A 23,880-nucleotide genomic window follows, 5' to 3' on the forward strand; every position below is an offset into this window, starting at 1 on the left:
TGTATGATATTCACTTGGAAGCTAGAAGGAATAAATCCAGCTTGCAAAGAAGCAGAACTTACTTTTGGTGAGGGGCTGCTTAGGTCCTGAGAAAATCTTGCTTAAAACATGGGTGGCAAGAAATAATACAAAAGGAGAAACTTGGGGAGGCCAACTTTGTATCATTAGTTAAGAACAGTTATGTATTGTATATGTATCCAACATAAACACTTGGCTAAGGATGTTATTCTACTGACAGTGTTTGCCTTTCCTTATGGTCATCAGCTGGTGACTACTGCTACTTGGCTGCAAAGCACTTCATCCATAAAGAAAAGCACCATAAGTAATAATGAGTGTGAGTTTGTGTTCATTGCAAAGCAAGAATTCAGCTTCAACAAGAGTTTTTTTATCCAATTGAAATGAATCAAACTGTTTAACCTAATTGGGCTTCTATAAATCAGGAGTGTTGTCATATTAGTAATCCTCCCAGATAAGGCATTGCAATGAGGCGCCATGCAAAGAGTACGAATGTATAAACACAAAATGAATAGAATCCATTGACCCTCTGCTATTTAGAAGCCTTGTACGTCTTCCCTCTATTATCACTACTTAATAAAATTACTACCTAACAACTGACATTAGTAGATCCTTTTAACCGTTGAGAGACTGGATTTTTCCTTTCCTGTGACTTTTTCTTCAGTCTGCACATACAACCACATAAAACCTCATCTTTTGATGATTATAAGGTAATAAAATATGCTAGTAGGGTAGGTAATGTACATCCATTGGAAACTGGGTTTTTTAAAATACAGATTATATATGTTGTGTAATTTCTTCTAAAAAATGAAGCAGGTATTATGTTCTAATTTGAAAGGCCTACCGATTTATATCTCATTGTAGATATATTTCTTTAAATGTCTTTCAAATAGTTATCTTTGAAAATTAAATCTAATATATATCTAAAGTCACTATTTGTCTACTTTAACACTTTTATGCAGCTATAATTTTCCCTTTTTTTTTTTTTCCTATACTCACTTAAGGGTAACTTGGTTCAAATGTTCCCAGCAGCTTGCCTCTCAAGTTTCCAGATTCCTTCTCATCTAGGAAGGCTTTGTAATACTTCTATAGATGTATCTGATTTCCTTTTGAAATTACTTTTACCCTGAATGGCACATTCCTGGCACATACACCACCATTTCTCATCCAAATCCCATGTAGACATTATTGATTGGTCACATTGCTCTTTCAGCTTCAGGGTCGTTCCCCACAGAGCAGACAGCCACCATCAGCCAGGTAAAGCAAACCTGTGTGTCATCTCAGCCAGAGTGGGTCTCCTGGTCCATTGCCACCATTCTTTTATAGGTGTTATGAAAACAAAAATGCAGACTACAGACACACCTTTATGCTTCCAAGAGAACAGGAGGCTTCTGTCTGTTTCCTCAAAAATTCCCTAAGTCTGCCTTTTTCTTTCAATCTTTATTTTAATAAATAAATATATGTCTTATAGTAAAGATATCCATGCTGTCCTATGCTTAGTCACTCAGTTGTGTCTGACTCTTTGCTTCCCCATGGACTGTAGTCTACCAGGCTCCTCTGTCCATGGGGATTCTCCAGGCAAGAATACTGGAGTGGGTTGCCATGTCCTCCTCCAGGGGATCTTCCCAACCCAGGAGTCGAACTGGAGTCTCCTGCATTTCAGATTCTTTACCAGCTGAGCTACCAGGGAAGCCCAAGCCCAGAGATATGCATACATACCCTGTATGTGTCAATTATATGTAAGGCATATACGTACATAGGTAAGATATTATTACAACCCCTTAAATTTTAGGGTTTCCTTATTTTGCAGTTGAGAACTATGCTTACCATGTGTTTCTGAACTTGTCAACTTTTCTTACCAATCATTTCAAATTTGAGGAAGGAAAAAAAAGAGTTTAAACTTTGCATGCATGTGTTAAATTGTTCAACAAGATTTAGTGCACAAAGAAATTAGAACCCCTCTAGCCTAACTGTCTGATTTTCCAAAAGAGGAAGCTGGGGATGAGGAAGGTTAAGTGAATCCCCAAAGTCCTACATGCAATAAAAAGTGGAGGCAGGGAAGAAATCAGGCTTTCTGTGTCTTTGAACACATTGATCTTTCACCCAGGCATTAAACTGTGTGTTCTTATGAGACTAAAACTTCCTTACTGAATCACCTTTTTCTCCAGGTTCTTATGGTGTGCTGGGTCAGTAGGCCTCAGGGACATCTACACAATACTCTAAGTCAGTTCTTTCTCCTTTGGATGATGTAGACATTTCTGTAAAAAAGCAAAACTTATCAACACAATCCTCATAACTCCTACGTTCTATTTCTGACACCTTAACCTAAAGTAATTTCACACTACCTCATAAAAACCTTTGAAAACAGAGCATCCAAGGATGATATTTTGCACCTACTGAATTCTCTTTTCCAAAAAAAACCCTTTAAATGTTACATTAAATTGCTATATTTCCAAATCCTATTCTCCAGTCATCCTCTGTGACTTTTTTCAAAAGAAGCAAAAAGAGAAGACAGGGGAAAGGAGAAAGGGAAAAAGGACTGACACGGAAAAGGACTCAAGGTCTTCACTGATCATCTTGACTTGCCCTTCTGGACTTAAGAGAAAGCAGCTAACAAGAGTATCTGTGGATAGCTTGGCTCTGACTGTAGCTAGACAAGTATTAGAGAGTATCTCATTTTTGTTCAGTTCAGTTCACTTTCTGTTGGAGCAAAAATGCATCTGGGTGAGGAAAAACTTAACCTGCCAGTGACCTGTAAAGCAAAATCTATTTGTAATAACAGGAAGGTATAGAATACCCAAATTTCCTACTGCAATGAAAATAGGAGTAAAGTAGAAGGTAACACACCACCTAAACTCGAAGATTTTGCAATCTAATTGAGGGAGATAAAACATATGTGCATGAAATAACTTAGAGATAAAAATAAAACATGTCAACAACAATGTAATACAATCTGAATGTTTAAATGCCAAGAAAGCAAATAACGAAGTAATCAGAATACAGTTCTTAAAGGCTTCCTCATAGAGACAGGCTTAAATATGGTTTTGGATATGGTGACTGACAGACAGTGCAAAACAATTCAAATGTGTGTGGCCATAAAAATAGGCAAGCAGGGAATCAACCTCGGTCCCCTGAATTAATGCAGTCTGCTTGTATTATCAGAGAAGGGCAATGACACCCCACTCCAGTACTCTTACCTGGAAAATCCCATGGATGGAGGAGCCTGGTAGGCTGCAGTCCATGGGGTCACTAAGAGTCGGGCATGACTGAGCGACTTCACTTTCACTTTTCACTTTCATGCATTGGAGAAGGAAATGGCTACCCACTCCAGTGTTCTTACCTGGAGAATCCCAGGGATGGAGGAGCCTGATGGGCTGCCGTCTATGGGGTCGCACAGAGTCGGACACAACTGAAGCGACTTAGCAGCAGCAGCTTGTGTTATCCTTTTTTTTTTTTCTTTTTCTACTTTTTTATAATTTTACTGGTGGACTATAGTCCATAGGGTCAGACACAACTGAAGCAACTTAGCATTCATGCACACACTTTTTCAGAACAGATTTAGGTTTACAAAAAACTGAATAGAATGTACAGAGAATTTTCATACACTCTCCACTCCCCTTCCCCCTGCTCCCCAAAGCACACACACAACCACGGAATCTCCCCTGTTATTAAAATCTTGCATTACTGTGGTACATTTGTTTTAATTGATAAGCCAACATCAATACATCATTGTTAGCTAAAGTCCATAGTTTACATTAGGTTCACTCTTAATGTTGTATATTACGTGGATTTTGATAAATATATAATGACATGTATGCACCATTATATCATACAGAATAATTCTGCTACCTAAGACTCCTCTGCGCTCTGCCCAGTCATCCCTCCCTCTTCCCAAACTCCTGGCAACCACTGACTTTCACTATCTCTAGATTTTGCCTTTTGCAGAATGTCAGATGCTTGAAATCACATAGCCTTTTCAGATGGGCCTCTTTTACTTGGCAGCATACATTTTAAATGGATCTCTTCATGGTTTGATAGTGCACTCCTTTTCATTGCCAAATAATATTCCATCATCTCACAATGTGAATGTCCCACAGTTTGTTATCTATTCACCCACTGAAGGACATTCATAAGCATTTTAGATTTAAAAACAAAGTGTTTTTTTTAACTAGTTCATTACTCAGGTAGGAAATTGATTCTCAGAACCCATATTCTTTTTACCTTGAGACATTTTTGTCTAGGGAGGTATGTTGCCATTTTTCTTTAACATGAGAGTAGGTCATCATTTGTCTCCTTAAACTTGTGGCTCTTGAGCCACCTCACCCTTTTGCTTTCACTCTTTGATAACATGAAAGCAAAGCTTTTTACGACATATAACCAAAAGTTATAAAATTATGAGAATTATGAAATTAAGTTCTGAGTTTTTAGATTGAACATGGTTACTATCAAGCATCTATTGGGGGTCATGTTTTTCCTGTCCGTTAGAACTGCAATTATGGTTTGTCTTCACAATGAATCAGAATATAAGTCTAAATTTGAAATTATTGCCTTTTTCTTTTTTAGCCACAGTGTTAACACTGTGGATACAATTAATTATATCCAAAGAAACAATTCTATGACTTTTACAAAGTGACATCCTAGGCTGTTGTTGACTCTAAATGGAGCCAAATATCACCTGGCACACCTGTGTCTTACTTTTTGACACCAAATAAAATTGATAACCAAACTACTCTAGTAATGATAATTTTCAAGGGCTCCTCCCACTGTGGCATTTGAAGGAAATTGTCAATGAAAGCATTTCCTTGGCTCCATAAATATGTATACATGTTGATTTTAAGACAGCACACAGGAGACTTTGCCAGAAAAATTTAAAAGTTCAAGCAGAAAAAATAAAGTATCTCTCTGTCATTTGCTGCTTCGTATTTGTTTCCTTAAAATGCACAGCTAAATGCTCTCTACGTACAGATATCACTTGGTAGGCAGGGTGTATCTTATTACTGTGTTATTTTCCAGTACATTTGGCGTAGTTAAGGTAAAGTGTATTAACTTTCTCTCAAAATAAAGATGAAAACAGAGCTGTAGCAGTCATGAATGCTTCAGCCATTGTCAGGAAGTTAAGAACTGACAGGAGGTCCAAATAACCAACTCTGCCTGGTGCGTGTACCGTCGTTTTCCCCTGGGATAGTCAGTCTAATCCTACAATGTATCTGACTGGCATGAATGTAGAATTACTTTCAATAAAGATTTTATTTCAAGCTTGGATGATTTCCCCCAAAACATCTTGTCACTGAGGCAAAGTATATCATAGAATATCTGATTTTTTTTTCCCTCCAAGTCAGCTTTTGAGGGCGAAAAATACACATTTCAACTCAAGTACTCAACTCAGGTCAATTCTCTGTAAAAATCACATTTTAACATATCTAGGCTGATTAGAGATTTGCTGCTTTAAAGAAATCAGGGAGCTGTCAAAGAGAGCTTACTCTAAAGTCTGCAAATGTTAAGAATAAGTAACACATTTGCTCATCTACAGCTTGCACCCCCCACCCCTGCAGTAACCTCCGCTTGAAGAGCAGGCAGGACAGATGACTCCAAGAGCTAATACCCAGCTTCTAGAATATTTGTCTTTTTGCAAGTAAGGAACATTTAAAGGTCACATCTTCCAATAAGTATGAGATTGTTTCCAGGCTATATGAGAAATATGAATGGCCCGGTCATGATCACTCTAAAACCATCTTCATTTCTCCATTTCTCCTTGTCTCTGTCTTTATCTTTTTCTCTTCTTTCATGATGCCAAATTAAGTCAGCATGTCAAGATAGGGGAACAGTCGGTAGCAGTACACTACTCTGAGTTCACTGAAATGTTTCATTTTGGGCTTGCTTACATTATTTCAGCCTGGCTGTCACTTTGTTTAATTTATGCTTGGTTCATATACACTTAAAAATATCTTAGGTTACCTATAGCCTCACCCCTTAGTCACTAAAAGCACACAAATCACATGGCTTAGTTCTAATGGGATAGGAGTAATTACTTTAATATTTAATAATCATAGCACATTATATTTATACAATGTTTTAAATTCAAAATCCCTCTTATCTCTATTATTACATTTTATTACTAACATGTAATATTATAATAAAATGTATGCGTAAGAATGAAAACTCAGCATGGATAACAGCAGATGAAACTTAGAGGAATGAAAAGGTCCAGATTTGAGTCATCACAGGTAATTATAGACAATAGATGCCTGAGTTAGCCTGACATCCATGTGCACAAGGATGTATGCAGGAACTCGCACGATTTATTTCTCCACCACACTAGAGATTACAAATGCTTGGGTATAAAGGCAAAACAAATAGTTTCTATATTTAAGCCAAGTATTATATATATTTAAAGGGGTTTACTTTTCTGCTGCTGCTGCTGCTGTGGCTTCAGTCATGTCCAACTCTGTGTGACCCCATAGACAGCAGCCCACCAGGCTCCCCCGTCCCTGGGATTCTCCAGGCAAGAACACTGGAGTGGGTTGCCATTTCCTTCTCCAATGCATGAAAGTGAAAAGTGAAAGTGAAGACGCTCAGTCGTGTCCGACTCTTAGTGACCCCATGGACTGCAGCCTACCAGGCTCCTCCATCCATGGGATTTTCCAGGCAAGAGTACTGGAGTGGGGTGCCATCGCCTTCTCCGTACCTTTCTGCAGATATAAGCATTTTACCTAAAATACAATGTGATGGTCAGATTTCAGATGGTCAGGAAAAATGGTGTCATTATCTTTAGCTTCAACCATCCATAGTATAAATCAGATAAAAATTATGTTTTATTCTAAACTTTTCTCATCAGTTTTGTTCAAACCAGGTACATGTTAAAAACTCATTGTCAGATAATATGTGGGAAAGAAAGGTACCTGGCATAGTTACAAGCCCTGAACTAGGTCTCAAGGAATAGTATCTCTGTTTAACAATCTCTGCATTCATGTTCTGACCATTTCTGGTGTACAAGAAATGTAAGTATTGTACCAAAATCAAAACTAATCCCTTTTGAGGCCCTTTTTGCTTGTTTCTTTTCCCCAGAATTCAGATGTTTATGCAGTCCACAAATATTTATCTAGTACCTAGTATCTATCGATCTAGATGGGAGTTGGAAAGACACAGCTGTGACAGAGAAGAGCTCCCATGGGCATCATTTCTGAGTAGGATGACAGGAAGGCAGGACTGTCTCAAACCAGGCATTATCTGAGGCCCATTCTTCTAAATGTTTTAAATTTAGTCAATTCAGAGTGTCTTCTAGACACTTCTAAACATTTTCCTGGGTCATTTCTAGTTCTGGAGGGCTAAGACTGGCCTAAGCATTTGGTGAGGGGCAGGGAGAGCATCCATTTATACAGTATTTCAGTAAGTATTTGTTGAGTACCTATGAGCCAAAGGCTAATCCTGGCCTAGGAATATGGCACTAAACAGAAACAAAGTCCTGGTCCTTAAGATGTTTACATTCTGTTGGAGAAAGGTAATAAAGCAGATAAGCAGGGTAGAAAGTGTCTGGCTTTTGTCACCTGTCCTGGATGGTCTTCATTTCCTTCTGGTTGTTTGTCTTCATCTCTAACTTCCAATCCCAGGTCTGGTATTGGTCACCAACAGACACTGTGAAGGTTATCTTGCCATCTTTGTGTAGATATACCATGCAGTAATTTGTATTTAACCATTCCTGATACATTAAACATGAAGAACTCTGAGGTTTGTTTTTTTTTTTTAACTTTTTACTTTGCATTGGAATATAGCCAATTAACAAATAATTATGTGATAGTTTCAGGCGAACAGCAAAGGGACTCAGCCATAAACACGTATGTATCCATTCTCCCCCAAACTCCCCTCCCCATCCAGGCTGTCACGTAACACTGAGCAGAGAACTCTGAGATTTTGTTCTAACCCTAGGTCTGCTCCAAGGGGAGAATAGAGGTCTGTTTGATCTCAGAATCCTCAGACTTGCCCACAGCCTGTCCTCAGGAAGAGGGATAGGAAGGGTTCCTGACCAAGCCACCTTCACAGGACCTTACCAAGTCTCTGCTCTTCTTAACTCTCCTCCCAATCCAGAGAAATCTTTCTCTTGTCTGGCAGCATGGTAACCTGGCTCTTCACCTACCTTCCAATCTATTGGTTAGGCCATCATTCCAATTCTAAGTCCAGGGCACTTAAGCCTTTGAAACCCCAAGGCCCAGTCCTTTGCAATTCAAATGCCCTAGTTTACAAAGAAACCAAAGCACTTTCTCTGCTCTTCTGTTGAACCATCCCTCTACTGAGGACAAAATGTTGTTGATGGAATCTTGGAGAAAAGAAAAAGGTATAAGCAAGGATGGAGAAGAAACCTCAGTTATGATATATTATCCCACATCATCTTTGACTTTCCCAGAATGTTCATTCTTTCATCATTAATCTAGAAGCCCAAACCAAACCACGTTTTAAATATCACTGATTTGCCATCCAGTATGGGAATCTGGAACATCTCTGAATGCCTCCTGATGGAGAACTTCTGTTCTTTTTATGTGTGGAATATTTAATAACCTTCATAGTCCCCTTATTCTTATAGTATACATTTAGAAAAATCTATACTTAATAATAACTAAATGACAGAATTATGAGGGGTTTTTATTTTCTATTGTAACTTTTCTACATTTTCTAAATTTTCTGTAATGTGAATCTTTGAAGCAGATAGTCTATTTTCACAACTCTAATTCTTCACACAGAAATGAAATGAGTCTGCGGGTCAATTTCAGGAGCTGGATTTTCTAGAGAAAAATAGACTTTTTCTTCCATATCATGGTGGTTTTTTTGTTGTTTGTTTGTTTGTTTGCATTCAGTCCTCACAGCTGCCCTAACTGTTCTTTTTTCTGAAGCAAAATACCATCAGTCCCTGTCCTCTCTCACTGAGCAGCCTGTCACTCAGATGCACACATTCACCTTGGAGCCTCAACTTGTGGAGCCAGAGTCAAGTCACTGTGAAAAATATATAACATTTATTTTCCCTCAGAAAGTAAAATTAAGTGTGGACAACTGAATGCTGACACACAGACTACAACTGGCTTTCTTTCAGCTCTTCTGGAACCTCTTAAACTAGGAGACAATTTTCTAGAAAACTGCTGAAGGTTTAATGTTGATCCCTTAGTGGAATAGCTGTTCTCTCCACCTATGTGAAGAGGCAAAAAAAAAGAGGTTGATGAATTCTGACTTTGCATATTGATAGTATATATTCCTTTTAGATTTATCTAAAATCATAAGGCAAATATTTAAGTTCCATATTTCCCACTAATGTCTTATAATTAGGTGCCTTACTCTGCTTGGCCTAATTAATGCTGATCCATGCACAACCCCCAATGTTCTGTATAAAATGTTACTAGCACATACTAGTGTTTGAACTGCCTTACTGGACAAATTCCAAGTAAAGAATAATAAACAGTGTTATATTTTTTTCATTCCTAAAAATACTCCCAACATGTCATATATTTCCTAGCCTTTCTCTCTTAAACCCAGGGCAGTGTCTTCCCAGGATGATGATATTATCCATGATTATTGCTAGATCAACAGAGCTCAGGGAATAGGCAAATTAAGACTTCTTTTACTGTTGACATGGTCAAATGTGAATGGCTAAAACCATTTGAAAGCTTAACAGAAAACACCTAAGGGGACCCGTAGCTGAAATTCTTAGTCTGTCTCACCAATAGTGCATTTCCTCCCACAATGATAAGTGAATACTCTCGGAAGTTGAACACATTGTATGAATCTGGAGAAAAGGACAATATGTATTAATTTGGTTTTTCTTCCACCTGAAACCCTTTTCATCTCTATAAATACATCCTTGAATGTGAACTAGGTGATGAAAAAATCAAATATGTCACCCAAGACTTTCTGACTCACTTCCCTTCCACATCTACCCCAGGTCTCAGGCCTCATCATTAAGAAATCCCTTGATTTCAAACCCCTTGATTTCTCGACTCTTAGTTATTTGTGGAAAGAAGATCTATCTCCCAGAGTAATGAAGATCTGCATCTTCATCTAGGTGTTGCTGCCATTTAACTATGTGATCTCGATCAAATTATTCAGTGTTTCTCAGGCTCATTTTATCCATCTGAAAATTTTCTTTTATATCTGAAAAAGAAAAAAAAATGGTAATATTCCTAGTGTATATTAAAGTTACAGTTATTTAAACAGTAAAGTGGTAGTGCAAAATACAAGCGCAAATCATCCAGAATAAAACATACCAGGTGTTTTTGTCTGTGAGTTGTAGGATATATTATTGGGGCAATCAGCTAGCTATTGAAAAAAAAAATAGAGATTGCTTTCACACTTTATATAGTAAAATACACTGAGATTAATTAGAGGATACAAAAATGACACCATTTTAAAAAAACTAGAAAAAAATATTGATGACAATTACCTGATTTATTTAAATGGATGAATTTTATAATTAAAAAATAATGATAGAAATTTCAAAAGAAATAATGCTAGATATGAACACATAAAAATATAAATAAACAAAATTAAGGAAAAATATAATTGAGAGAATATAAATACAACAAAAGTAATGAAATATTATGCCATTAACACACGCAACAAAAACCTCAGAAATCTAATATGTACAAGTATGTTCACTGTAGCATTGTCTGTAACAGCAAAAAATTAGAAGCAACATAAAAGTCCATCAGCAAGGGAATGGTTAAATAAATTATTTTCATACTATGAAATGTAACAGCATTTTTCAAAGGATGAGGTATTTTTAAATGTACTGACTTGGAAAGATTCCCATGATATATAGTTAAGGGGGGAAAAGCAAGTTGTACTATAACATATTATGTATTTTTATCTCATTCTTCTTTTTTTTAAGAAAATAGATATTAAAGGTATTGTTGTTGTTCAGTCGCTAAGTCGTGTCTGATTCTGTGTGACCCCATGGACTAGCCCACCAGGCTCCTCTGTCCACGAGATTTCCCAGGCAAAAGTACTGGAGTGAGTTGCCATTTCCATCTCCAGGGTACCTTCCCAACTGAGGGCTCAAACTTGTCCTGCATTGGTAGGCAGATTCTTTACTGCTGAGCCACCAGGGAAGCCCAGGTGGATGGATAGATAAATAGAAAAACATCCAGAAGGAGCACGCATCTGTTAATTATAGTTGTCCTGAAGGAGTGTGACTAGAAAAACAGAAAGCTTGACCTTTTCATTCTATATTCTCCTGATTAGCACACTTTTTAAATACTATGTGTTTTGTTATACAAAATAATTAAATGGATGAAACAAACAAAATTATATGCTCTCAATAAGAAAAAGGCAGGTGATATGAAGGGTTATTCACAGAAGAGATAATCCATATTGCTGTGCTTTTTTAACTTCTTCCCCATTTCCTAAATTCAAAGAATCCTAACTTTAAACAATGATAGATCATTTTTCACCTATCAAGTTAGCAATTATTTTAAGAAGAATAAAATCAAGTGATAATAATGCTATCAGGACTATGAATTGTCATGTTACGTATCCCACATTATCAGGGTTTAAGAAAAGAAAACCCTGAACTTAATGATCTAGTGCGAATTCTCAAAGTGTGGTCCCCAGAGCAATTGTATCCTCTCAAGGAACTTGTGGCTAGTGTAATATTCTCAAGTCCCTCCCCAGAGCTGCTGAACCAGAAGTCTGAAGGTGAAGTTCAATGATTTGTGATACAACCCAGTTTCCAGATTATCCTCATGAATGGTAAAGTTTCAGAACCATTGATCTAATTGCTACATTTCTACTACTGCAGAGTTTCTCAGCAGCAGCAACACTGACATTTGGGGCTGGATAAATTGTTTGGGGAGACTGTCCTATGCATCATAGAATGTTTAGCACCGTCCTTTGCCTCTGACTCACTAGATGCCATAGCAACTCACCTTCTCCACTCCACCCAGTCATGACAATCTTTGATCTCTCCAGACATTGCAGATGCCTCATGGGAGATGTGGGGATAGGGAAGCTGCCCCTATTTGGAAACAAATGTCTAAAGAAATACTCCAAAAATGTGGAGAATGAGTATACAAAAAAAGGTTTTTTAATATATTAATTGCGTTTATACTAAGAAATCATAGAGTACAAACCATTCTATCCCATATAAGATAGTTAATAAAAGCGATGGTAAAGAATCTGTGTGCCAGTGCAGGCAGACGTAAGAGACACAGGTTCGATCCCCGGGTCGGGAAGATCTCCTGGAGAAGGGCCCAGACACCCACTCCAGTATTCTTGCCTGGAGAATCTCATGGACAGAGGAGCCTGGCAGGCTGCAGTCCATAGGGTAACACAAAGTCGAACATGACTTAAGCGACTTAGCATGCACACACATATATAAGACGTAGGGCTTCCCAGGTGGCACTAGCAGTAAAGAACCCGCCTGCCGATGCAGGAGATGCTGGAGACACAGGATTGATCCCTGGGTTAGGAAGATACCTTGGAGAAGGGAATGGCTACCTACTCCAGTATTCTTGTCTGGAGAATCCGATGAACAGAGGAGCCTGGCGGGCTACAGTTCATGGGGTCACAAAGAGTCGGACACGACTGAGTAACTAACTCACAATACACATATAAGACATGAGAACTGCTCATGACAGAAGTGAAAAATGTTGGCCACAAAATTATACAGAAAGTATTTTCTTGAGTGTGTATATAAATAAATTATTTATACATCTATATTGAATGCTGTCAGTGTCATTCTCCTGCTCAAAACCCAAGGACGAACACCTGTTCACTGTTAGAATTACGACCTAAGTCCTCCCCACAGGATCTCCTACCTTATCTGTCTCACTCCCCAGCCTTCAGCTATACTACCCTCTTCTCCATTCCTAGAACCACCCAGCACAACCTCACCACTGGGGCTTTCTACCAACTTTTTCCTGCCTGGAGTTTTCCTTCCTGTGGTGTGTGCACATAAGCTGCTCTCTGCCCAAGTGTCCTTTCCTTAGAAAGAACTTCTGAGAACCTTGTCTGCTATGTGTAGCACTTTCCACCTCTCTCTGCCCAAAAAAATAATCTGGGGACTCTGTTATCTTCGGCCAGCCATTCTTAGCAAAGAGACTCTCTGGGGATGGATTCTAGGCCATTAGGAACTTTTAAGAGTCTCCGAGGGTCAGTAGAAGAACCACCACTTCTCTCAGTCTTTCTTGAAGTACCTCTGTGCTGAAATCACTTTGTATATTAATTAGTGGATTGTTTCTTGTCTGGTCCCCCACTAGATTATAAGTTGCATATGGGCAGGAACTTTGTCTGTTTTACTCACTGCATCATCTCCAGCATCCAGAACAGCATCAGGCACCTAGCAGGTATTGAGTAATAGCAGGTCTATTGAATAATAGATTTTAATGAATGAAAAATGATTACCTTGAGTTCCTGTTACAGTTATTGGTGTGTGTTTTTTCTTTATCATACTTTTCTTAACTTCTCAAATTCTAATAGAATGTATTACTAATCAGAGCAAGAGAAATTACAGCTGAGTTTTAATTCTGCCTTTGAAAAGCATGGTATATTTGAAGCACAGTGATTAGCATGTAATGCATATTCGGCAAATAATAACCACTGTTTGTGTTCCTTTTGTATATTATTTGCTATGTAAGGGCTTTGGCTATGATATCCCATTTTATATATGTTGTTGTCACCTTATAGAATACATATTACAACCAGAAATGAGCCATTTTTAAGTCTATGGGCTAGTCATTTTTTTTAGTCATTCCTCGTCTCTTATAGTTCTGAGTATTGCTTTAAAGATTCATTAGACTCTCCTTGTAATGGCCAATCAATATAAATATGAAACAAGTGAATAATTGAAAATGTTTCAATCTTTTGCAATGAAATCATTGCAAAGTGGGTACTCAATAAATGTAAAGAATAAGGCCATGTTAGCTGTTAATGTGTAACTACCATATAAAGTACCTTTTCCACAATTTACTTTGAAAGAATTATATACACATAGCTTCAAAGATAATTTAAAAGCAAAAATATCAGAACATAGCAGTAATTCTCTTTTAGGAGGATACTTCTTTGCTTACTTTAGAAAACAATAATAATAGGATATTTAAGTATAAAATTGAAGATTTTACAATTAGTTTAAGCCAGTTGATGTGTAAATTTGCATATAAAAGTGACAGTCACCAGTGAATGACCACCTTGAAATATATTAGTTTTAAATGCAAATAATATTTGTAAATGCTCATCTTCTTTTATAATATTTGGAAATTTTTCTAACGTACAGCCCTGACTTTAAGGGGAAAAGTAGACTTCCTACTAAGTCCCCAGTCTTTAAATAAAAAAAAAAAAAAACCAAAAAGGCCAATGTAGGCATGGCGGTATATTTTGTGCAGATTGAGAGTAGGCAAGCATATGGTTAGCATGGATCCCCCCCAAAGTAGTTACAGCACATAGGAAGCATAAATTGAGTGCAGTGAAAATTTATTCTATTTTTAGCAGCTTCTCCTCGCTGAAGTGGTCAAAGTCACAATTAGCGTTTCACATACAGTGGATGAGCTGTATTATACAAGCCAGGTGTGACCTGATGGCAAAAGTACACTTACCACCGCACTTTCTCCATTAGAGTTAAACCATCCTAAAGTTATGTGTGTTGGAAAATCACAGTAATCCAGAGATAGAGAAGGGAATACTTATAATACACCTCCAATAACTTGAGGCTTGTCCTGCAGGCAATTTTGTGGCTTTTGACTTCCTTTGCAAGTCACTATGATAACAGCAAAGCACAAACTTAAAAAGAAGTTTGCATCCTTATATCTGTTTGTAGCTGGACTACTATTACATGCTTTGGCCTTCTTAATTCAGCATTAATTTTGAGTTTTATGGTAAATCTCTCTTTCAGTTTGAATCATTTGGCTATGATTTTCAGCAAATAAGAAATTTCTTTGAGTTTAGTGATTCAGCTCACTTTTGGAAAAAACTTACCTAGCATAAGTCTGTGAGGATTTTTTTTGTCTGGGGCCCAACATCTGTAGCTGTGGATTATAGATTGTTTCTAAAATAATCTAAAATTGATGAATCGTTGCTCCTTCCATTGGGGCCCGACAAAAAGTAGCTCTGGCATTTTTTCTCCTTTTTGTGCTGTAAACTGTACATCACCTTTTTAATCTCTTGCCAGAAAAATGAATTCTTACCTACTTTAAGATTTTATAAACTTAAATTTTACTTAGTGGTTAAAGAGTTTCTTTGGCAAAGAATATACATCAAGTGCTATTTTGTGAACAAATTCATAAAATCATAATTATTCTTGTCAAGCTATTTTAAACTTAGCAGTGTTCATAAATAGCCTTTTTCAAAAGAGTTGCAGTTTAAGATGTTTTTCCTGTTAGTGAAGCATTCACAGGCACTAACGTTTGAGCTCCTCACATTGCTTCGAATCAGGTATCTTCACTATTTCTTGGGAGTAGACTAATGGTGAGTGAACAGACATGTAGAAGAATTTCCAAATATTGATCTACATATTTTTACACCTTTTCACCATGCAGCCATTTGCTGTATAGTAATCTCTCAACCATGTGACTGCTCTCACCTTTCTCATTCAGATGTGGTCTTTTTGCCTTTGACCTTCGTTTTGTCCTCAAAGAGCTTCCCAGCTGGTGCAAGTGCAGGTGGACGTTAAAGACGTGGATTCAGTCCCTGGGTTGAGAGTGGGGTTGCTGTGCCCCACTCCAGTATTCTTGGCCTAAAAAGGGAGTTCCTTTCATTTCTTTGTGAACACAGGTTAAATGGTAACTCACAATTTACAACACTGTCATGGAGTTTAAGGCCAGACGTAATCTAAGCCCTACTAGAGGGGTGGAACTTGCCAAAAGTGACCACAGTCTGATCTCTTTGATTTAGCTACTACGGAGTTCTGAAGCCTGAGTGACAGAGGAGATTCAAATCCATGATGTTTCAGATTTAGTAGATCCCTGGGATTTCTCTGGAAGGAATGATGCTAAAGCTGAAACTCCAGTACTTTGGCCACCTCATGTGAAGAGTTGACTCATTGGAAAAGACTGTGATGCTGGGAGGGATTAGGGGCAGGAGGAGAAGGGGACGACAGAGGATGAGATGGCTGGATGGCATCACGGACTCAATGGATGTGAGTCTGAGTGAACTCCGGGAGCTGGTGATGGACAGGGAGGCCTGGCGTGCTGCGATTCATGGAGTCGCAAAGAGTCAGACACGACTAAGCGACTGAACTGAACTGAACTGAACTAGCAAAGCACACTAGAGTAACATGTCTCAATACACGCTCTTCCTTATCACTCAAGAAAGAGGATCCACAATGTTCAAGTAAGTTAGGGAACATGTTAAGTTACACAAAGATGAACAGGGTTACTTTTCTGCAGGACTTGTCAGAGCCTGTATTATGCTATGGTGCATTGTAAATTTCCAAGAAGGAAAAATGGCATATAATTTTCTGCAAACTTATCTTACTCCAGACTGCTATTTTTGTGAAGTGTGTCACAGAGATGGTGTTTGCAGAACTCACTTTAGTGAAAGCTGTCCTAGAAGTACTGCCAAACCCATAGTAAAAATGTATTTGGTTTCTGAATCAGATCCTCCCCTCCAATAGTACAGCTTAACTGCATTTTAAGCTACTGGAAGTATAACTTACTGTTTTTGAGAGTTTTCCATCTTAGATACTAGATTGCATTTTTTTTTCCATTCCGGGCTTTCATTTCTTTCAGTAGCCTATATTTTTCCTCTACATATGTTTAACTAGTTGAAGCCTTCAGAAATAATGGCACTTACAATGCACAGCTAGTCCCCACAGCGAGAGAGGAAAGTATTAGATCCATTGATTTGAGGTTAAAAAAAAAAAGAGATTTGAAGAATTTTGTAGGATAGTATTCTAGCTGTAATTTTGAAATTGTGGTTGACTACTTATGTTCTCCTAAATCAGCCACTTAACTGATTAAGAATCTATTGAGGTAGAGAGTAGGTAGGTTCGCATTTGAATAGTGAAGTCTGTAACAGCATGAATACATTTTCCAAACAGCCCCAGTTTGGGAGGCTTCTTTGCTAGATATGTTTATCACCACCTCTACTATAAAAGGGTTTAATCTAATGTGAATGTTGATATGAGAATATTTTCTCCTGTCTACGTGAATCATATAGTTCAGTAGTTGGTAATTTCCACCCGCAAATAGTCTTCACCCTCAGCATCTTTTCTAACCTAAAGATTGATTAATTTCTCAATATACCAACTACTGATTGGTTGATATTCAGAACATAAACTGCCAATGAAATACACACATACACACACAAGCATACATTTTGTAACAGAAAGTAGGCAAGATAGTATGAATTCTATATAATATACATCCACATTTTCTTAACCTTTCTTAACTACATTTGATTTCTCCAGGTGTTATTGCAAGTTACTTAATTTTCCCAAACTTAAGAAAAAATCCCAAACTGCTAGGAAAATTTAACCTGCAGTAATGCGAGTATAACAAGAACACAGAACTATATATTCTTTGGTAAAATCTACTTGTAACAGGATTACTTGAGAGTACCCATGAGTTGAAAATGTTTTTATTAAAATCACATAAAAGTGTGCAGAGAAATGGATACAGATGACACAGATTGAGATGGAATGAATGCTCTGCATTTATACACAGAGAAGAGCACAAAATAAACACTTGACAAAGGGCAAATTTAGGAAACTGATGAACTGGCAGAAATCCGTTTTAGGACCCCCTCCACGAACCACCAGCCAAAAGAGAGAAACCTTTGCCTGAAGGGGGCCTCGGACAGTCACTCTGCCTTCCCCCACTCCATTGAAGCTCAGCCTTGGTTTCTTCTCTGGATTGGTTCTTGCTCTGAGTTCTCAGACCAGGACTCTGGCTGAGTGGGAAAAATATAAAGAACACTGGGAAGCTTTATAAATAATCTAGTCCCATTTCTGCATCCTTTTATTCTCCCCGCAGATCAAGTCCCACCAGCTGTGTCTTTCAGGTAGGGCTGAGTTACCCCTCCAGTCACCCCAGTTCCTCCAGACACCATAGGCCTCTTCCAGTTTCTACCTCCATAACCTCCTGACAGCCATGATTGTCCCCTCCAGTAATCTACTCTTGGACCTTCCTTATTTGTAACCTCACCTTGAGGGTATGTGTTCACTCGCTCAATCATGTCCAATTCTTTGCAACCCTTTGGACTGTCACCCACCAGGCTCCTCTGTAGTTAGAGACAGTTTTAGCTCCCAGCTACCCCAAATCTCACTGTTCCTGTTTTGACTGAAATTATAGCCATTATTAACTTGGAGAAGGAAATGGCAATCCACTCCAGTACTATTGCCTGGAAAATCAACTATATCTCTGTCTATCTGTCTTTATATTCTTCCTTTCCCTTTTCAGCCTCCCTGGATTCCTGGACCTCTTCTACTCTGTGGACCCTATATCAGTCATTCACCTTCATACTCGAATAGTCTCTTACTTTTAATTCTACCATCTTCATGCTCTACGACCTCTGAACCCTGTTCTCTGCTAGATAACTCTCATCAGCTTAGAACTTCGGTACCAATGGGTAATGTTGTGAAAGCAACTTTTACCTAATAGTTACGCAGTTAATTGATCAGTTATGTTATCTCTTTCCATATTTGTTTAACAAATTTATTTTACTGTGGCAGAGTCAATGAAGGAGTTAGTATCCCCAAAAAGATACTACTTTTATTTTTTTTATTGGAATATAGTTGTTTTACAATGTTGTGTTAGTTTCTGCTGTACAAAAAAGTGAACCAGCTATATGTATACATATATCCCCTCCCCTTGGGCCTTCTTCCCACCTCCACACCCATCCCACCCATCTAGATCATTAGAGAGCGCTGAACAAGAAGGTATTACTTTAAATCCAGGAGAGAAAAATCTGTTTTCCTTCTCAATGAATCTTACTAGTGATTTTTTAATGAAGAGGTCTGGGAGAAGCTCAAGAGAGACTTTAAGCCAAGGTAAATAGGTGTGTTAAAGGGAAGAATAGCCCCACTCCATCTTTCCCTCCTCCAGGTCAGGAGAATGTTTTAAAATCATTCTACAGACTTTTGGTAAATGTAGTAGCAAGTGGTGCAGTTTCTATATTCCAAAGGAAACTTTAAACTTGATGTCTCCGATAACACACCAATACTTAAAAATATGAGAACCCCTTCCAGAAATGTAGTCACGCCAATGTTACTCACAGATATGAAGACTTTTCATATAAAGAGGAAGGAAAGTGAAAATGGGAGGCAGAATATCCTGAATATTTAGTCCAAGTTTAAGAGTCATTTTGCCCACAATGAATCCATTGTAACCAGACTGTCAATCACAATGCTACAGTGTGGAATAAAAATCCAGACCCTCTTATGGAAGGATCTATAACCATGTGGAGAATGGCAGAGAGACAAGTCAGCCAATTACTAAGCATAGGGGCCATAACACACACCAGGGCAGTGATGTTTCCATGAGCGCTGCAGCCTGCCTGCCTGGGTCTGAGCCTCGGTTCTGTGTGACATCGGGCATTTCACCACTCTTGGCTTCAGTTTTCTGATTTGTAAAAAGGGCTTAATAATAGAACTGGACGTGAGTTTGAGCAAACTCCAGGAAATAGTGAAGGACAGGGAAGCCTGGCGTACTGCAGTCCATGGGATCACAAAGATTCGGACACGTCTGAGCAACTAAACAACAACAACCTCATGGGATTATTATGGGGATCAAGTGAGACAATAAAACTGCTTAGAATAAAATCAATGATACTTCCATTTTTAAACCTAAGTAATAAGTAAAAAAAAAAAATTGCTTAGAATAATTATTATCGATATTGATCAAATCAAGGACATCTTGCTGATCAAGATTTGTGCTATGGGAAGTCCCAAATTGAAGGTGTTGGCCCTTCTCAGTGTCTTTCAGGAGAGTGAAGGCAGGGCCTTTTTCACAGAAATGGCCCTGAGATGAAGGTTTGTGGAGGGATGGAAAGGGAACAAGTCTTCTTCCTCTTGCCTCCATGCGTGGAGAATAGGTCAGCCCACATAGACCAGACACAGAGTCCTCTAGAGGTCAACTAGTGCTCCAGTGGGCTCTGAGAACAGAGACCCCACTGCTGTGTAGTAGTGTTCCTTTGCCTCACTTTATTCTCTGTGCTCAGATTTCCCTTGGGTTGGGGTGTCTGGAAGAATGCAGACTTTCATATTTGTTAGCACCCTGTCCTTCCAAATGCTTTCTCCTTTTTCCTTACATCACTAAATCCCCACTCTCCCTGATTTTAATATAAAACCAAGGACGCAACTGTGAAAATAAGCATTGTTTTGTTTTATTTTAAAGCCTCCAGGTAGAAGATGGGGCTTTAATTTCTTTTTAAGAGTCCCGTGTTGATTCAGGCAAGGCACTACCATTAATAAAACCACATCCTAATGTTTCATTGGTATTGCACCTCTCCACAGTCCTCACACAAGCAAACATTTATTTAATTCCAGTGGGACTTTTTCCCAGTGCAAATGCTACAAGCTTCTGTATTTTATTGAGTAAAAGGGGTGGGGATACTTGTTATACACCTAAATGTTCATCACTTTGCTGACGAAGGTCTGTATAGTCAAAGCTATGGTTTTTCCGGTAGTCATACAGATGTGAGAGCTGGATCATAAGAAGGCTGAGTGCTGAAGACTTGATGCTTCCGAACTGCAGTGCTGGAAAAGACTCTTGAGAGTCCCTAAACCAGTCAGTCCTAAAGGAAATGATATGGTTGGATGGCAACACCGACTCAATGAACATGAGTTTGAGCAAACTCTGGAAGAAGGACAGGGAAGTCTGGCATGCTGCAGTTCATGGGGTTGCAAAGAGTCGGACATGACAGCACTTTCTACAAAACAGAGTACAAATAGCATTTTTCAGGAATACTTTACTCACACTAATCACTAAGAATTTAATTATTTTTTCAGCTCTTGTTTCTACTCATCAGTTCAGTTCAGTTCAGTTGCTCAGTTGTGTCCGACTCTTTGCGACCCCATGAATCGCAGCACGCCAGGCCTCCCTGTCCATCACCAGCTCCCGGAGTTCACTCAGACTCACATCCATCGAGTCCGTGATGCCATCCAGCCATCTCATCCTCTGTCGTCCCCTTCTCCTCCTGCCCCCAATCCCTCCCAGCATCAAAGTCTTCTCCAATGAGTCAACTCTTCGCATGAGGTGGCCAAAGTACTGGACTTCAGCTTTAGCATCATTCCCTCCAAAGAAATCCCAGGACTGATCTCCTTCAGAATGGACTGGTTGGATTTCCTTGAAGTCCAAGGGACTCTCAAGAGTCTTCTCCAACACCACAGTTCAGAAGCATCAATTCTTCAGCACTCAGCCTTCTTCACAGTCCAACTCTCACATCCATACATGACCACTGGAAAAACCATAGCCTTGACTAGACGGACCTTAGTCAGCAAAGTAATGTCTCTGCTTTTGAATATACTGTCTAGGTTGCTCATAACTTTTCTTCCAGGAAGTAGGCGTCTTTTAATTTCATGGCTGCAGTCACCATCTGCAGTATGCCTATATTCTATTTTTTGCATCTTTGGCTTCTTACATGGGCTATGCATGTCTCACCTGTTTCCTCCATTGACTCTAGCCACTTCAAAGATTGAATCTTGTTAACTGTCACAGTAATTGTTGTAATTTATTCATTCCACATTTATTGAGCGCCCACAATGGCTAGGTACTATGAGGATAGAATCCTTCCCTGAAAGTCATAAGTTCTATTTCCACACAATAAAGCATAAGGAGTAGATTAAATAACGTTATCACAGGTGTTTTTCTGAAATCTAAAATTGTGTCTGCTTGTGTCGCATTCTCTGTTTTGCCAAAGCAATCCCTGCCCTTACTTTCCTTCTTCAAGTTGAAATTTAAGAAAGAAAAAGAATTCAAGAACGCAGAACTTTACAATTCAAAAACAGTCACAATTTTATTTAAACTCCAGTGGGTCTTTTTGCTTTCTCTCTCTCCATAGGATAGTGGCCAGAGCGTCCAAGAACCTCATGTCCACACACAGCTTAGGGATTGTGTTTGGACCCACCCTTCTGCGCGCGGAAAACGAGATGGGAAACATGGCGGTACACATGGTGTACCAGAACCAGATCGCCGAGCTCATGCTGAGCGCGTACGACCAGATCTTCAGCTGACTGACAGCCGAGACGAGCTACTGAGTGTGTTCACATCTGTCTCGATGCCTAATATTTTTACATTTCTGTAAACATATTTCTGAAATATTTTTTTCCTTTCAAGCGACAGATGCCTCATTTTGTGAAAACTTAATGATGATTTTGTGTTTAAGTTCCAAACATTTGAATAAAATAGTTGACAATATTTGCCTATATGTCTTCTGCATTAACCCCTTCACTGCTATGCCTTCCAGCGCTTCTAGGCATACATTATGGATGCTCTATGCTGTAAAATAGTGTGCGGAGGACACAGCATATCCAAAAATAGCCTTAATGAGACTCTTGGGCATTGCACATGTGCTTGTGTACGTGCAGATATGTGAGTGAGTGTGAATGCGACTGAGAGTACGGGTATGTGTCCACACAGGTGAACCTCTTCATTACCCTGGCTGCCTCAGGCCTGTGTTCAAACACCCCTGGGTACACAAGCAGAACTAAAAGAGGGGGGCAAGACACAAATGAGTAATTTTTAAACAGAACAAAAGAAATCAGGATTTCAACCAAAATAGACATACCTCATCTTTCGAGAACACTTTTACAAGTGTAAATCTAGTCCAGCCATCCTTAGTGCTAGATGCTGAAATTTACAAATACATGTAGAATGGCAATTTTTCTGAAGACAAATGAACATTTGCCATTTGATATGTTTTTTACATATACTATTTGCAGTCCCATAAACATACTGTCTTATAAACTAGAAGCAAAATTAGTGCCTTGCAATTTTAATCTTTATATTATACAGGAACTGCATGCCTGCTCATTTTTAATGTTAACATCCATTTTGAATCTTCATCAAACTGTATATCTTCCTTTTTTTCCCTAGCTATGTCATTTTATGTAGAATTTTTATTATGCTTCTGAGGTTGCTTTATTGGTGAATTATATTAAATCCATCTAGAAAGAACATTTTTTTTTTTAAAAAGTTGTTGTTTTTTTAATATGCCCCAAAGATTACTTGACTAGACTTAGATGGCTTTATCCATTTGATGGTTAGCTTCAGTTGTCATGGATAAACAAAAAGGTAACTGTCTAGAATATATCAAACATTGTTTTATTTTGAAAACTATGTTCTTGCTGAACACATCTCATACTGGTTTTGTGAAAGTATTCTGCTGATAAAAATGTAGACTTATGTTTGACAGCTTTTTAATCAAATTCAAATGGAATAAATAAAACTAATCCAGTGTGATAAAGAGTAAGTCTAGTTATTGATTTGTTCATAAAATGAAAAGTAAAGCATGTAAATAAAATGCATAAAGCACGGACCCAAAAACACTTAGAGCAATAAGGAGCTCAGAGGCTTGGGCTGTCTGCTTGGGTGGAATGTACAGTGGAGGAGAGAAACTGCTCAATAGAAAGCCAGATGTTCACACAGCTCCCACATCCACGGCACTGCCTGAGGAAGGAGAGGTTTCTCTCGCCCCTGTTAAATGTCTTCCTTTTGGCAATGGTGCCAGTAAGTCGGTGTATGCCCAAAAACACAAGTGACCACAATAAATGCTGAAGTGTGGTTTCATTGAGTGGGATGTATACAAATACCACAAAGCCAAAGAAAGTCACACAAGACAACCCCATGATCTAAAGTCGCTGGTAACAGTGAGCTGACAGACTTGCCAGCTTCAAGCTCTTCTTTTATTCCACGTTGTGCTTATGTCTTTCGGGAAAACATGGAGACATGAAACGAG

At 38.6% G+C, this 23,880-nt stretch overlaps 1 protein-coding gene across 1 annotated transcript in view; it reads left to right on the plus strand.

Moving 5' to 3' along the window:
- Positions 1-23,394, plus strand: part of ARHGAP15 (Rho GTPase activating protein 15) — a 711,497-nt gene extending 688,103 nt beyond the window's left edge. Inside the window, exon 14 of the mRNA XM_005676179.3 lies at positions 21,985-23,394. Within this exon, the coding sequence (XP_005676236.2) occupies positions 21,985-22,156 (172 nt within the window). The 3' untranslated portion in view covers positions 22,157-23,394. The remainder of the gene's footprint in view (positions 1-21,984) is intronic.

The sequence above is a fragment of the Capra hircus genome, chromosome 2, assembly GCF_001704415.2.
Source record: "Capra hircus breed San Clemente chromosome 2, ASM170441v1, whole genome shotgun sequence".
Taxonomy (NCBI): Eukaryota; Metazoa; Chordata; class Mammalia; order Artiodactyla; family Bovidae; genus Capra; species Capra hircus.